Below are 16,135 nucleotides of genomic sequence, written 5' to 3'. Positions count from 1 at the left end.
ATCGGCTACATGAGTTTTAAAATATCGGCATATCGGATATCGGCCAAAATCCCAATATCGTGCATCCCTAATTTCCATACATGTTGATCTCTCTATTTACAAGAAAAGCTGTGGTAATTTGATGGTCTGGCTGTTAATTACCCGCTTATTTTACAGAATGCTGTCCTCATCCCTTAGGTTTGTGTTGTTGCTTCTCTTAAATCCAGAATAGTGGTCATTCTCCCTACCTGTGGTGACTTCTCTGGAGCTTATCCACATAAACGATATTTACAACATAGTTGCTCAGTCTTTTATTTGCTAAGTTACCAATGGGTGATCACACATATGTTCAGTTCAATTCTATTTATTTAGCACTAGTTCACAACACATTTAACCTCAAGATACAGAAACAATTCAATAGATCATACAGTCAGATTGATAAAAGGCTGATTGCATCAAGTCATTGACTTTGCAGGATTTGCTCCTCCTGAATGAGCATGTAGTGACAAAGGACATTTGCTTGCCTTGTGTTGTTGACTCTTCAACAATCCCTCACAGCGAGCATGCATGCAGTGACAGTGGAGAAGCAAAACAAATTTTTAATAGGAAGAAACCTCCAGTAGAACCAGACTGGGGTTCAAAGAAAAAAAAAACATATAAAAGGGAACATAGAAGCATTGATCCTTAAATACTTTATAAGTTAGAAAAGGTAAAGGTAAACTATCTCCATAGGTGACTTGTTTTCGAAATAAACAGTTGAGCAGATGATCTCTTAGTTGGTTTTCATGTCAAAAAGGATTAAAACGGCACATAGAAAGTAAAAGCTGAGCCCATAAGCATTTCTAAAAGAGAAACAGGACTAACCATTGAAAAAACAGGGCTGACTCTATCATCTATAATGGAAGTTGTTATTGACAGCAGCCAAGCTTCACAGCTAAATGTGTGAAGTTACCATGATGAGAAAAAGCAGAGAGAAATTTAAAAACTAACAAATAATGCGGAATATGAGAATCGAAGTAGAATGATGCAGAGGGATAAAACATATTGAACATATTCAGGTTAAAAAAGAGAATAAACATGTGATTTATTTATGCTTTATTTATGTTTTCTGGCTCTCAGATATAACTACACCAGCCCTTTAGGGAATCTTTTCAGCTTAATTCTTTTTTACCTGTAGTGACGTGGAAGACCTTTGCTTTTCAGTAATGATGTTTTTTTAGAGCTGGGTTCTACTTTTATTTTTCTGCTCTATTATAAAATCAATAGCTGCTTGCTTTCAGTACAATGATCCCTATTTTAAACTAAATATTAAGGTGAGGTTGTAACTGATCTGTCTACCAGACCAGTTTATGAGACAAACCAACTTTTATTCTTTCTTTGTACAGGCATTTCTCCAAAAGCAAGAACCGCAGAGACGTCGAGGGCCCCTGGAGTCCCAGTGTCCTACCAGTGCCCTCTTCCCACGGTCCATTATCCAACCAGGGCCCCTCCCATAATTTGCCGCCTAATGCCAGATCTACAAGGCCACTGGTAAAAAATACATTAGGAGGATTGAGATGGTTATGGAGAATCAATAAATGAAGGAGGGGTGGAGTAGCAGTAAACAGGAAAAAGGAAACAAAAGTAGGCAGGTTATTTAAGAGGAGAAGCAGAAAGAAAAGAGAACAGCAGGTAAAAAAGATGACTTTAATTCATTGCAACAGAGAGGCTGATAGGTTGGACAGTCTGAGGACAGGGGAGTCCCCACATCAAAGGTTCTGCTTATGAATTATTGAGAAATGATGAAACAGGCTCACCCTGTCTGTCTAACTCGTTTCTATGTCTCTCTACCTCTTTAATCTCCTCCAGTCTCAGTCCCAGCTGCCGTCATGGGATCGAGCTCCTGCCGTCTCGCCCGCTGACATCCGGACCGACGCTTTCACAGCCAGACCTTCTCGCTCACAAAGTTTTCGAGACCCCCCCCTGAAAGGTCAGGGGTTCATTTTCTTTTGGCAGAGTTGTTGCTTTTGGGAGAGGAAGTGATCACATGATTTTGGTTTTCCCGTGATCCAGATTCCACGCTGTGCGGCATAGAAAGGCAGCGGCCGGGCTCCCTGTCGTCAGCTCTGGGAGGTCAGAGCCACGGCCCCTCATTCCCCGCCCTGCCAAGACCCTCAGGTGGGCTTTACTTTCCCTCTTCCTTAGCAAAAATGAGGATAAATGTAGAAAGTGGACTTTACACCTTTTAAATTTAAATTACCGTAACTATTCCCCCAACTATTTTTTGTATATATTGTAACCAATCTGCCTTTTCATCAATGTTAAATTTACACAAGGTAATGAGTGGTTCTCCTTTTTTTTCATAAAACGTAAAAATATGAATAATCTGTACTTTAAATCGTCAAAAGTTTTCATACCCTTTGAACATTTTGTACATTTTGTCACATCAAAACCACAAACTCCGATAATGTATTTCATTAGAGATTTATTGGATTCATGTGATGACCAAAGTAGCCAAAATTTTTGAAGTGTATGAGAAATGATACCTTGTTTTAAATATGAATAAAAATGAGATTAAATTGCCATCCATTAAATAATGTACTTATTTTATTTTCAGAAAGCTGGCAGCTCTTTCTTTGTTCCCATAATATAGGATGATGTTCTAATCATCTTTGCCAGCTTTAAGAAACTGAAATGAGCAAACTGTCTCTTCATACAGCAGTTTAATGAGGATAACTAATTGGAATAAGTAATTCGTTCATCCTCTAATCACGTAAAGCTGCTCATCCCCTCGTTAGCCAAGGTCTGAAGATTTTAGAGACTTTTGTAGAATAAATGCATGCCAAAGGTCAAATCTGTGATCCACAGCCCTAAAATGTAAACATTTCTAAAACAGTTTGTAAATTAAAACTTAAAAAACAGTTTTTTAATAAAACTCTTTCCTAAAAGAATACTCTGAAAACAAGATGTTTGATACATAACTTTTTAAAAGCTAAATTATAAAGTTTTTTGACGATTGAGCTTCTCTGTAGTCTGTATGGAAAAGTTTAAAGCTGAAAAGTGCGTCTCAAAATAACATTTTCATGCCTTGTAAGATAAAAGTTTTGTTCAGTTATAGTGCTAAAGATCTGAATTTTTTAATTCTAGTTTACTTTTAGTCAGGTGTAACTATTTTTTTCTCTAATTTAATTTGTTTTAGTTGTTGTTTGATTGTTTTATTTTCTAGTTCATATTAGGTACTATCAATACTGTTTAGCTTTATCTTAATTTTCATAAGTGCTAGTTTCCGTTTTTATACTTCGGTTCATTTTTAGGTGCTGGATTCAAAAACTTATATTGTATTTAGGAAATTATGCGTGTAAGTAATAACAAACTCCATCCATCCATCATGTTTATCCCTACTGGGGTTGTGAGGGGTGCTGGTGCCTTTCTCCAACTGTCAATGGGCGAGAGGCAGGGTACACATTGGACAGGTCGCCAGTCCATCGCAGGGCAACACAGAGACATCACACATACTCACACCCAAGGAGAATTTAGAGAAGCCAATTAACCTAACATTCATATTTTTGGACTGTGGGAGGAAGCTGGAGTACCCGGAGAGAACCCATGCATGCACAGGGAGAACATGCAAACTCCAAGCAGAAAGACCCTGGGAATCGAACCAAGAACCTTCTTGCTGCAGTGAAAAACAAAATCCCATCTCTTTGTAAAGCTTATAAAAAATGGATAAAGACGAAAATTAAGGTTACACATAAGTTTGGTATATTCGTCAGTTTTATAAACAATACAGCTTCATTTATGTATTTATTTTCATTTGAATTACAGTTTTTTTAATTCAGCAACAATTGTTACCTCCATTTCAGTTTCCTATTTCATATTAGTTTTATCCACCTATAATAACCACAGGCGTAGCTAGAACATTTTTAAAAGGGTTGCAAACCAATGTACACTGAGGGGTGGCTGAAGGTAGATAGGCACCGAAACCTCACGGTCAATCTATACTGTTCCAATACGAAAATTAACAAGAAAAACCTCCATATTTTCTAAATAAAGACAAACTATACTTTCCCACAGCCTTTGCTAACAAATAGACAAATATATTGAAACTGCTTTGTAGATAAAAATTTGGTTTGAGTTTTGGACGAACATTGTTTCCAATATCATTACTTACCTACTTTTATCAGTAATCATTCTGCATAAACTTGATATACTTGCAAGTGATAATATCTACAACAATTATTATTAAATACGTTTTTTTTTTTAAATAGTTATTTATCTATGATTTCACTGAAGACTCCTACATGACTTGCAGAGACTCATCATTTTCTGTTTGAATTCTGTACTTATCATTTTTAATGTTAGTATATTGATGTGCATAAAAAACCACAGGGTTTTTGTTGTCAATTAATTGTTAGTATATGAAAAATTAAAATGTTTTGAATATTCCATTTTAGAGTATTACTGTTGCCACCATCTGTATTAGAGGGAGAAAAATGGTAGGGGTGGCCAATGATTGGCTAAGGGTGGCCATGGCCACCCCTGGCCCCCCATCTAGCTCCGCCCCTGATAATAACCTTGGTACTAAGTAACAGTTTGAAATACATAAACAGCTCTCTACCCCATAGGTTTCTCAGCCTCCTTATAATAAACAGGGAATCGTAAATGAGTGAATATTTTTGAACACAGCTATAGGCCAAGCTGCTATAGTTCCTCTAAATGATCATTATATATTCTGTCTTTTTGTTGGTCAATCATGTTGCCACACAGGATTTGCTTTTTCCGTGAATCTTAGCAGGTTCCCTGTCAGCACGGAAGACGTTGTGATCTGATATGAGTGACGTTTTCCTTTCTCTTTTCTCCCTCTATGTCTATCTGATGTTTCTCTGTTTCCTTCAACCTCGTAGCCAGTAGCTCATTCAAAAACCACTTCACTTTAGGTAAGACTTGTTGCTTCTCCGCTTTGTGCTGAATGGCTGGCATCAATGAGTTTATAATAGGCGTTAACTGCTTGCCGTACCTCACCTGCATGTTAAACTGCATATTAAAACTGCTAAAGTATTTAAGCCTCCTTAGCTGCATCACGTTTTTTCAATTGGCTTCAATGTTTTAGCTGCAAATTAGGTTTTTAAGATACTAAATACGAATAAAATTTTATTTTATTTGTAAAATAAATTTAAAAACCACTTATAATTTGCAAAATTTCTCTACTTTAACTTTAGGCATATATTATTGTACAAGAAGCTGCTTTTTACAGCAGATGAGCCAAATCTCATTGCTTTTAACTATCTAAACCACTTACTGAAATGTGGGTCAGCAGTTTTCTTCACCACTCCTGTTTGCCACATAAAGGTTTTAGGTCTAAAGGGTTTTTTGGAGAGTCAACGAGACGTGCATTCTCTCCCAGTTCCTTCAGAGGGATTGGAGTAAGTTGAAAGTAGGGCTATTTTTGCCTCCGTCGAAGCGAGGCCCGCTGATATTTCGCACCATGTTGGTGTTGAGGCACTCAAAAACTATGTGGGGCACAGATCCCTTTCCAAACAAGTATTCTTAGAAGTTCAGGTATGCCTGCAGAGATAGGGGCCTAGCCTATGCTTTCACAAACACATTTTATGGATAGCATCGAAGTGCAGAAACATGCAGCATGAGTGTTGCACGCCTTATATCAGCGGATTATCTGAATCAGGTCAAGTATGGTCTCTGCCTCTGGCTCGTCAGCTGACAGCAGAAGACGGATTCTCATTTTCGTCCCCATGCCAGCAGCAGCTGATAGCAGCACGCTTTGTGGCTAACTGCTGCTTGCTACATGGAGGTTATTCTTAGAATCTAACAAAAGATCCTCTTTGCTTTCTGCTGCACATTTTCTTTTTTTTTTTGTTTTCTGTAGTTTCATGCACAAAACTGATAACTGCTTTACTCTGTGTTTCTCATGCACAAAGTTAATGATAATCATCAAATGTTAATTTGGTGTGAAGATATCAAAAAGAAATCCAAAATGACATTAAACATAAGACAGCAATGAAAAGATAGAGACATTTTGCAGAGCCTGACATTTTTTTTTATAAGTAGACGAGTGATTTCTTTAGAACCAACTTCCAAAACAAAAGGGAAAAAAAACATGTGTAACAAAGAAATTGCACCCTATTCTTTCTTAGGTTGTAGAACCAGCTTAAAGGTATAGTGGAGGAGATTTTTTTTCCGGGTGGATCATCAAAATAAATGGTCCTCCTAATTGTCAATCATTCTGGCGATATGTTTACGTAAGCCCGTCCTATGTGCTCGTCCCCATTTTCACTCATCGGTCTTACATAGTGTCTCACATAGTGGAAAAATGCAAATCTTTTTGAAACTAAGCTTGTATGAACGATGCAGACAGCAACTTTTAAAAAGAGCGTGAACGAGGAGAAATGGGCTCGTGCATTGCTATCACAAAAGTTTAATAGGCGTAGGTACAGCGTTGTGCATGTGCATTTTTTTAAGTGGAGAGGGCAGGTTCGACAAAAGCAAAAAAAGATATATTTTTTTTTTAGGTTTTTGCAGCCCTAGTGGCCTGTTTTTGGAAATTAGGTTGACAGTAAAGGGGTTTAAGACATGTGGGGGAGAGACATGTCGCAGGCCGGATTCAAACCCAGGTTGCCGCATTGAGTACATGGGTCGTGCATGCTAACCACTGTACCGCTAAAGGACACCCATTTTTGTCAAAGTTTCAGGAAAATCCTCCACTATACCTGTACGAACCTGAAATAGTCATTTGGATTCACTTTTTGTTTTTGAAGAATTGCTTTAGTTCCTTGTCTCTATGAACTTCACTAACTAGGCTGTGGTGGACCACTCCACAGATCTATTCTTTCCCAATTCATCCTTTCTCTTGTAGTTTTGCTGCTGGTTTTAGTTCCTGTTCTCTTATATCCCCCAATTTCCTTAAAATTCAGTCATATAATACTGAGAACTTTATGGTTGACTCAATGACCAAAAGGTTCTCAGTTGTAGTTGCTGTAAAACAAGCCCAAAGCATCACCCCTCCAATGCCATGCTTGATAAGATAAGTGAGATGTTACGTGTGCTTCTTTCATGCACTTGTTTGCTACCAAGCATCTTCGCTCTGGTCTCACTTTTCCACTCACTTGCCAGGAGTTTTGTGGCTCATAAACACAAAGAGTCGTAATGTTAAATTTTTTCTCACTCTTTACTTGTTGTTTATCAATTACTCGAGCAATTTGCCTTTTGAAACAAAGCTGTAAGGGTGTACTTTGTTTTTTACCAATGATTTTACTTGGATACTTTATTTTTCCGATGACTGTGTATTTAACTGCTAACCTAGTTATTTTGGCGTCTGCTTTGGAAAGAGTCACAAAGTTCAGTTTTGTTGACAAGGCAGGATAGAGAGCTCCGTAGGTAGCCTTTCACCATCATCACTTCCTGTTTCCTCACTCTCAGGTCGTACAGTGTCGGTCTCAGGGGTCACCGGGCCCTTCAGAGCCTTCCCAAAGTCTCTAAGCGTGGATTTTGGAGGTCTAAACCATCCTCAGCAGCAGTCCCTCCCCCAGTCTTTGTCCCAGCCACAGCAGCAGCAGTCGGTCAGTGTCAGCCAGACACAGGCAGTCAACAATTCCAGCAGCCAGGACAAGTACGCTGCCCTGTCGCAGCTGGACAGCGTGTTTACTGAAACATCTCCAGCTGCAGGTATGCCATGTTTGTCATGTTTGACCCGTGCATGTTTACACTTTGCTCAAGAGGATGAAACCCAAAGAGAGATGCAGTTTGACCGTCCAAAAGCTGCAGAGCTATGGATTAAAACTGCTTTAAAAAACTTCAAAGGAATTTATTACCTAATTATAAAGACCTCATTCTAATCTGACTCAAATATTCTGGAAAAATCTGAAATTTGATTTACTATCTTTCAGGTGAGGCTAAAAGGAAAAAGATGTTTAGAAAATATGGAAATGTTATACCTAATTTAACTATCCAGAGTAAAAACAATTTCAAAATAAAAGTTTTATATTCCCGAAAGACATTGGTGAGTATAAAATTCAGCTGATTACATTTATTAAGGAAAAACCACGACCAACTTGTTGTCCTGTCAGTACGATGTTATTTATAAAAGCAGAGTCAATTTTACACCTGGTGTTAAAGGATACACACCTTCCAGAAAGATTCAGTTTTGATTCACAGAATATTCTCCAAAAAAGACTTTTAATATCATAAGGAAGCTTTTTAATAAACATGAGATGACCGTGTATTTATGGTCAGCAGAGGTCACACTCTTCTAATAGTCTCTTATCCTGCTTCTCTTTCTTACTGTTGAATCATGAACTTTGACCTTATCTGATGTGAGGCCTGCAGAGTTTTTGGATGTTGTTCTGGGTTTTTTAGTGGCTCACTTGTTTATGCGCTCTCGAAGTAATGTTGGCAGGCTGGCGTCTCCTGGAAAGGTTCCCCCCCGTCCCATCTTCTCTCCATATGTGGATAACTACTCTGAGTCCCAAAGCCTCAGGAAAGGTTTAGTAAAACTTTTCAGGCTGATTCAGGTTCAGTTTCTGATCTTTAGTTTAGATAGTAACCTAACTGCAACTTTTAGTCTTCTTCTTGTTGTCACAGAGCTTCTATTTAGGGCATTTCTTGACTTTATCAGGGTTATCAGACAGGAAGTGGCTGATAAAACTACGTCCTGTAGTTGTTCTTATAGTTTGGGTTTTAATCAGGACCTCTGAAACAGAGGCAGTTTTAGAGCGTGTGTGTGATCCAGATTTGGATGGCCAACTCAGCTCAGTTGCATAACACTGCTTCACTCCAAATACCAAGAGTCGCTGCAGCTGAATTATGCTCATTGTGTTTACTCCAGATCCTGCACAGTCGGATTCAAAGGACCCTGTTGACTCATTTTAAAGTGATCGGCTTTGTTTATCTAAACACCAGGCGGCCTGCTTTAATGGATGTAATGCATGTGCGGAGCCCCGGGGGTTTCCCACAAGAGGCTGTGTTGTTTTCTGGCTTCTACAGCCTCCTCAGTCAGGTTATTGATTTTCTGCTCAAGCTCATTCTGGTCTATATTTGCCCAAAATGCAGAAATTCTTTTAAGTAGAATTTTTTTACAACTTAGTTGATTATTGTTGTTTGTGAGTTTATTGAGTTTCACTCGCATTTTAAGCTAATAGTTGCACTTGATCTTTTTAATTGGGGTTAATTACAAGCCTGAAGTCATGTGATGTGTGTTTTTCTTTTTGAAATGCTTGCTTGCAGCTCCACCTAGTGGCCCTCCTCAGTACAGCTCTCTCTTTGGCAGCAGGCTCTCGTCCAGCTCTACTCCTGCCAGGTAAAAATAGAAATATAATATAATATGTGGAGCCCTTTGAAGGTCAGACTCACATCAATGTATGTCTGTCTTTCTTTCTTTTTTTTTTTGTTCTTTCTCCTTTTTGTTCTTTCTTTCTGTTTTGTTCTTTCTTTCTTTTTTTGTTCTTTCTTTCTTTTTTTGTTCTTTCTTTCCTTTTTGTTCTTTCTTTCTTTCTTTTTTTTGTTCTTTCTTTCCTTTTTGTTCTTTCTTTCTTTCCTTTTTTGTTCTTTCTTTTTTTTGTTCTTTCTTTCTTTCTTTTTTTGTTGTTCTTTCTTTCTTCCCTCCCAGCTCCCCGGGGGTCGATGCCGTTTCCAGCTCCCAAAGTTTTGGAAGTGAGTACATATTGATCCCTGCCTACCAGGCTTAGATGGATTTTCATTCAGCCTTTCATTTTAAGATTTCAAGCCTGGTCGATGTGAATTGGCAGGAATTTGCCCTGTTAACCTATGGCACGGTTAATTATCTCCCTGTCTTCTTGTGTCTCAGATTTCCCCAACCCATTCAGCTCCGTCGCCGGGTCAGCTTCCCAACAGCCCGTTGCCCTCTCCCCCAGTAACCCCTTCAGCAGCGCCTCAGGAGGTAAGCCCTCATGTCTGCGGTTTGCAGAAGCTTTCAACTTTTTTTTGTCAGTAATAGAAGATGAAAACAAATCTGGCTGTTTGAAAATAAATAGTAGTGCTTTAAGGTTTTTCCATTTATTCTACTTGTAAATGTTTTAACAACAAAGAAGTGATAACTTTAGATTCAGAGAAGCATCTAAGATTGTCAGCTTTGAGTGAAAATCTGAATCAAACAATAAAGGACCGTCTACGCGTCTCCACACTCCTGTTGCTTCTCTGTTAAACATAGAGATGGAAAATGCAGTCTGCCTTCTCCTCTTCACCTGATTTTAGAGAAATAAACCCTGTCTGATTGAACTGCTTCTTCCCTCCAGGCGACTCTGGTGCGTTTGTCACTTCACCCACCTCCGTTTTCCCCTCGTCCGCTTCCTTCCCAGCTCCAACCACCCAGAATGCATTTCACCACGAGTCGGCCTCCAATCAAGAAACTAACGGTGAGATTTTTTGTCGTTGTTCGTCCCCTAATGTGAATAATATAAATAAACATATATAATTCAATTTTTCAAATGTTAAAGCTCCTAGATGTTCGTAAACATTTCAGTGTGTGACTGCAAAAAATAAAATGAAACACACTGGCAACCCCCTAAAAACATATGATTACCTCCTTTTATATATAAAAATAATTAGATTGATATATTTAATTACTTTATTATTTCAAATTTTTTTGGGTTATTTAAAAGGCCATTAAATTATTTCGTTGCACATTTTAAAATGTAATGGTATATTTAATTTTGAATCGTGCATTGCTAAATGAATAAATGTTACATCTACTTATTTTATGGTTCTTTTATTTATTTCACAATATATTTTGGCCCTCCATATACCTCAGGAATCACATCACAATGACTGTGAAAACTCTTTCAGACCCCATTTGGCGTCTCGTGATCCCAGGGAGGGCCCCCCCCACCCCCACTTTGAGAACCCCTGTCTTACATGATAACAAACCTAAAAACATATTTTAACCCTATTCAATTATCAATGAAAAATAACTATATTTCAGCCTTACAATAATCAAACTCCTCTTTTGATTTTTTTTTTACTTATATATCAACAATTAATCTTCGGTTATGAGCTTTAAACAGAAATAAAACTGTATTTAAAGAATATGTGTTTTTGAATCAAAGAATGATTTTTCTATATTTATTTTCACATTTAATTCAAAATTTAATTTTAGGATTCACTCTGATTTTCTTCTATAAAGTCTGGAAACAAGTATTTTACAATTTAACTGTAAATGTGTGTTTTTATACTTAACAGACTGATCTTATACACAAAATTATAAACATAAGACAGAAAGCTAAGAAATATCATTGATGCATGTCTGTCATTTGTTGAAGACAGAACAAGTCACCAACAAATAAATCATATGACCGTAAAAAAAATGTTTGCTTGGTGACGTTGAAAAGGAAACAAAGCACAATTTTTACAATTTTTTATAAATATCGCCAAAAATCTTTATTAATCAGCTTATTTTAGAGAAACTTTGTTTGTTTTTTAATAAGAGGCCATTTTTGTCTTGCATGTACCCCAACTTTGACCCATATTTGCTTTCAAATTGGCTAAAGCTTTACTTTTTCATCTTTTGTCACAGATTCTTGAGACTTTGACTGGGCTATTCTAATTAACATATGCACTGAAAAAACTAGAAATAAGTTAAAAAAAATCTTCAATTAAATGCATTTACCCTTAATTTTAGTAGGGAAATAAGATGAGTATTTTTACTCTTAAAGTAAGATAATTAGGTAAAATGTTATTGCAATTTTACACTGCAATTGTTTTTTCTTATTTTCACTGTAAATTGTCTTGTTCCATTGGCAAAGTGTCTCACTTACCTCCTCAATTCAAGACAAAATGCCATTATTTTAAGAAAGATAGATTTCAGTTTTTTGCTGTTTCTAAACTGCTGCACTGTAACTGTGGCTGCAAGTTTAACCCCATAACGCCTATTGTTGCTAATATGCAACAAACTCGTTGTATTACATCCAAAGACAACCATGTGCTAGGAACAATGGGGAGCTCTTGTTTCCATTATAACTGGTCCATAATGGTATAGATAATAATAATATAAGAGTAGACCCCGCGTCGACAGCTTTCACCTATGGAAGTTGATGTAATTTGGTGGCGCCATCTTGGGGAGGTCGACAGCTCCACTCAGTTGAGCAGGCACAGAACGAATTTTAATCACCTTTAACTTAATATTGAACTCATTTTCTCGCTTTTTGTGTGTGTGTGTGTTTTTTGTTTTTTTTTCTTAAAACAAGCAAATAGTTCAGTACATTTCCATATTCTTCTTGGGGTTAAGAGTAATATAATATTCTGATAGAATGTATGTATGTGTCAAAGCACAGCCACTTGTACATTTATAAAAAATATTATTACTAGCCTATATACCGGTGCAAAATGTATACACATCTCTCTCTCTCTCTAGGTAGTGTGTATATACTGTCTATTCAGTAATGTCTTCCAAAGATCTGATGACATCACAAAGTTATCCCTCGAGCCCGATGCAAACAGTGCGTTGATTCAAACAAAAATACGCTGCACAGTGTTTAAGCATCCTTCTTCTGTTCTGTTTAAAATAGCCGGTTAGGTCAGCAGGTAGACCTCCCAAAGATGGCGCCCATCATTTCTGTGCTGTGACAGTCAATGCAGGGTCTACTCCTATATGTCTTTGCCTAATGATGTATTCTCTCATGGACCTTTATAAATGTCTAAAATTTGTATTATACCTACAATTCTTGAAATAAATGTAAAGCTTCAAATTTCAATTTCACAACAGCTTAAATGCATTTTTCAAATGTGTATAAATTCAGGTGTGCCTCAGTGGAAATTGGATATCAGTCTCAAGTCTTTGCAGCATCTAACACAGAGGTCCCCATCCAACAGGCGTTGGACCAGATTCGCTTCATGAGTGTGTGGTCCCTAGATTAGGAGTGCTTTTATTTTGAAAAACAAAAACTGAAAGCCTCCATGTGCTTTTGCCATTGTGCTTTGGTAGGAAACATAAAGACATGAAGGAAGGAGTGTCTGGTTCTGCTCTGCTGTTTTGGTTTTACGAGGGTTAAATAAAGGACGGCTCAGTCCTGCCGTTTGATGGTTCTTCATATAAAGTCCCAATAAAATACAACGATGTTTGTGGTTGTGACGCCACAGAGTGTGGAGAAGTTCAATGGAGGAACGGCAGGCCAAACCAGAATAAATTTAACCTCGGTCCACTAAGTCTTTTGTCGTCCAGCAGTGGAGGAACAGCCACTGACACAGAGCCGCTATCACACTCCAGCCCCTGTGGGGGTCTCGTCTCAGCGTCGTTTGCTTGAACCACCCAACATGTTTTTTGTCTTTCCCTGCAGGTTTCGCCTCATTCCCAGAACCCGACTCTCTGCCTACGGTCCCACGGCCCATGTCTGTGAACCCCTTCACGGTGCGTTTGCTGCCCAGAGAGCAAGTTAGAAACCCTGGCCCTCAGATGCACCTTAGGAGCTGTCATTACTGCTGTTTCTCACCTTATCTCTCTTATTCTGCAGGGGAATGTTTACTCCAGTCGGGGGACGTCGAAAAATCCTTTCATCTGATCAACGCCCCTCCTTCTCTTCTCGTCTTCTTTAACAACCGAGGGAGGAGTGAACTTAAGGAGCTGCTGCCATTTGAAAGCCTCTGGAGTGATTTCACCCCGTCAGGGAGGGCCCTCCTCCATCCCTCCCTCCTATTTCTCTCTGTGTTTACGTGTTTGAGGGGGAAAGAAAAAGAACGGAAAACAGTGTGAATGTAATAACAAAACCTGTATGCTTGTGCGAATGTGTTTTTTTTTCCTGTGACGGTAGACGCCACCTCAGGGCTCTGTGGGAGTCACGAGTGAACAATGCCTCTTTAATTTTACCTACAAACTATATCACACCACACACATGTTGCTGCTGCTGCTGCTATTGTGCTTTCATCTCCTGCTTATAGGTGCAAAAAATAAAAAGAAACACACCTCCCTGGCGAAAAGAGCCCACCGGTTAGGACGTCATCTGCTTTAAAACCTCTCGATCTCAGCTGGCGAGACAGGGACTTTGACTTGTCATCGCTAGTCCCTGTAAATCCTTTTTAACAGCCTTAACAACCTCCTGATGCATGGGAATTAGCGTCTTAGGACCTGTGTGTGTGCGTGTGTGTGTGTAGAACATGTTTGCATTTCTCCTTTTTATTTGGGGTCAAAATTATGGATCAGAAATGATCACTGTTCTCCACTCTCAGGCTGCATGCGCTTATAGGGCTAAAAGGAGATGCTACTGAATGTAAAAGCAAATTTCAGAGTAAAAAAACAAACATAAAACGAAACAAAGTATGTATAAAATGTTCAATGCTTCATGTACTGGACCAAAATGCTTTTTCTTTTTTTAAGTGAGATAAAGGTTATATCATTTTTTTCTGCCAAAAAGAACAGAAAAGCAGAGTTTCATGTATTAACGTCTTTGTAATGACATGTATTCATGTTCATAAAATCAACTTCTTAATATAGTGAGGCTCTTTGTGTGTCTCTGGTTATTTTAGCTTATAAATAACATGCAAACATTTTTTAGATCATTTATTTTAAACTGACTCAGTATGATCGATTGGTTCTTATGGGAAAATGATCCGTCCATCCATCCAACTTAGTTTTTTAAAGCAGTATAAATGTCAGTTTAACACTTAATAAAAGTTTTCTTTTATTTTCCAACATCCTTCTTAAAAGTAATAATATATATATATATATATATTAAAAACATTTTAAAGAAAGGTGGACAAAGTTATCAAAACAAAAAAATGGCAGTAACTTTGCCGAACAGCAGGGGGCGCTTCACGGTCATTTTGTGTTTGCCCTCCTGAGGAGGGATCATTTTGGATGCATATTGCATAACAGCATGCATACTGCATAAGCATGCAGCACGAAGATGGAACCGCTGGGTGCATTTTGAAATATTTATTCAAATCTTTCATTTGTCTTTCTTTTTTGTTGTAAAAAAAAAAAAATATATATATATATATATGATTAGAATAATTAATCAATTTTGATTTGTGAAAATGCAATGCAGTGTAAAAAAACAAAAATGAAAATGGCAAAAGTCCAAATGATTTCTTAAGCTTACCCTTATTTCATTATTGTCAGCACAATTTCTGTTTTGCTCGATGTTATTTGGAAAGAACTGTTGAAATTAATTAGTATTTCAAACATTTCTATGAGGACGAGTACAATTTTTTTCCAGCAACAAATAGATCAGAATGGACCTCCTGGAAGCCCCAAGGCAGAAATCTTACGCCATAAAAGAAGGTGGAAGTGCTGTTGCCTTCCAGTGCTGTGGGAATTTCTAGTTACATGAACAGAGTAGTCAAAAAAGAGTTAAGAAAGGACAGTTTAGCAAAGGAAAGACACAAACAGAAGCTATATATTTCTTCCAGAGTTAGAATCCAAATTTAAAACCTTTTTTTAGGTTCTGGATTAAAGCTAAAAACTGAATTTATATACATTGCATTTTAGCCCAAAGAGTAAGCACCATTTACAACCCAATATCGCCACACTGATGAAGACCCATAAAAGTGGCAAGTCTATCTATAAGCGTGTGACCCAGTTTTTGACTTTTTTAGTGGTTCCTTTAAAATTTGGCAAAGTCTCCCTGAGTTTCATCACAATAAATCACTAAATGGATAAATCACAATATTGGATCATCAAAATACATAAGTATAATTTTAAACAAATAGAAAAAGAAAAAAGAACAAGCCTCTGTTTTATATTATGTCAATATACTGTTACATGTTTTTTTTTAGGTCATGTCTAAAAAGCAGGTAATATAATAATGTTTAATAATATTAATAATAATACTAACAGAAATAAAATGGTTGATACTTTTATAAAATTATAAAACTATTATTAAAAAAAGACAGAATTAAATGAGTTGCAATATATTTCTAAATAAGAAAGTTGTATTGTATGGTACACAGCATTTTAGAGCAGTTTAAAAAAAAAACTATTTGTGAAATTCAACTACGTTGTAACTAATAAGAGAACTCATAGTTCATCCATTCAATTCAGTTTATTTATATAGCACAATTCACAACACATTGCAACTCAAGGCACTTCACAGAGAAAATTCTACCAGATCATACAGTCAGTTTGGTTCTAGGTTTTTTAGGGAAAAACTGCTAATTTCATTGACTCGTTTACTATTTAGGAATGGTAGTTGGTTCCACAGGAGAGGAGCCTGATAAC

The 16,135-nt window shown here is 37.4% G+C and overlaps 1 protein-coding gene across 2 annotated transcripts in view; it reads left to right on the top strand.

The window, feature by feature from the left end:
* Positions 1–14,415, top strand: part of LOC107087736 (arf-GAP domain and FG repeat-containing protein 2-like) — a 20,003-nt gene extending 5,588 nt beyond the window's left edge. The window contains exons 4-14 of one of the 2 annotated variants that reach the window (XM_015379463.1): positions 1,365–1,509; positions 1,828–1,948; positions 2,032–2,136; positions 4,863–4,895; positions 7,393–7,638; positions 9,196–9,268; positions 9,578–9,621; positions 9,776–9,868; positions 10,224–10,343; positions 13,260–13,330; positions 13,434–14,415. In XM_015379463.1, the coding sequence (XP_015234949.1) occupies positions 1,365–1,509; positions 1,828–1,948; positions 2,032–2,136; positions 4,863–4,895; positions 7,393–7,638; positions 9,196–9,268; positions 9,578–9,621; positions 9,776–9,868; positions 10,224–10,343; positions 13,260–13,330; positions 13,434–13,481 (1,099 nt within the window). In that variant the 3' untranslated portion in view covers positions 13,482–14,415. The remainder of the gene's footprint in view (positions 1–1,364; positions 1,510–1,827; positions 1,949–2,031; positions 2,137–4,862; positions 4,896–7,392; positions 7,639–9,195; positions 9,269–9,577; positions 9,622–9,775; positions 9,869–10,223; positions 10,344–13,259; positions 13,331–13,433) is intronic. The other variant, XM_015379464.1, reaches the window with a different exon arrangement.
* The last annotated feature ends 1,720 nt before the right edge of the window (positions 14,416–16,135 follow it).

This window comes from Cyprinodon variegatus, unplaced genomic scaffold, assembly GCF_000732505.1.
Source record: "Cyprinodon variegatus isolate N-32 unplaced genomic scaffold, C_variegatus-1.0 Scaffold193, whole genome shotgun sequence".
NCBI lineage: Eukaryota > Metazoa > Chordata > Actinopteri > Cyprinodontiformes > Cyprinodontidae > Cyprinodon > Cyprinodon variegatus.
Note: the sequence above shows the minus strand (reverse complement) of the source record. Positions and strands in the feature narration are given on the sequence as shown.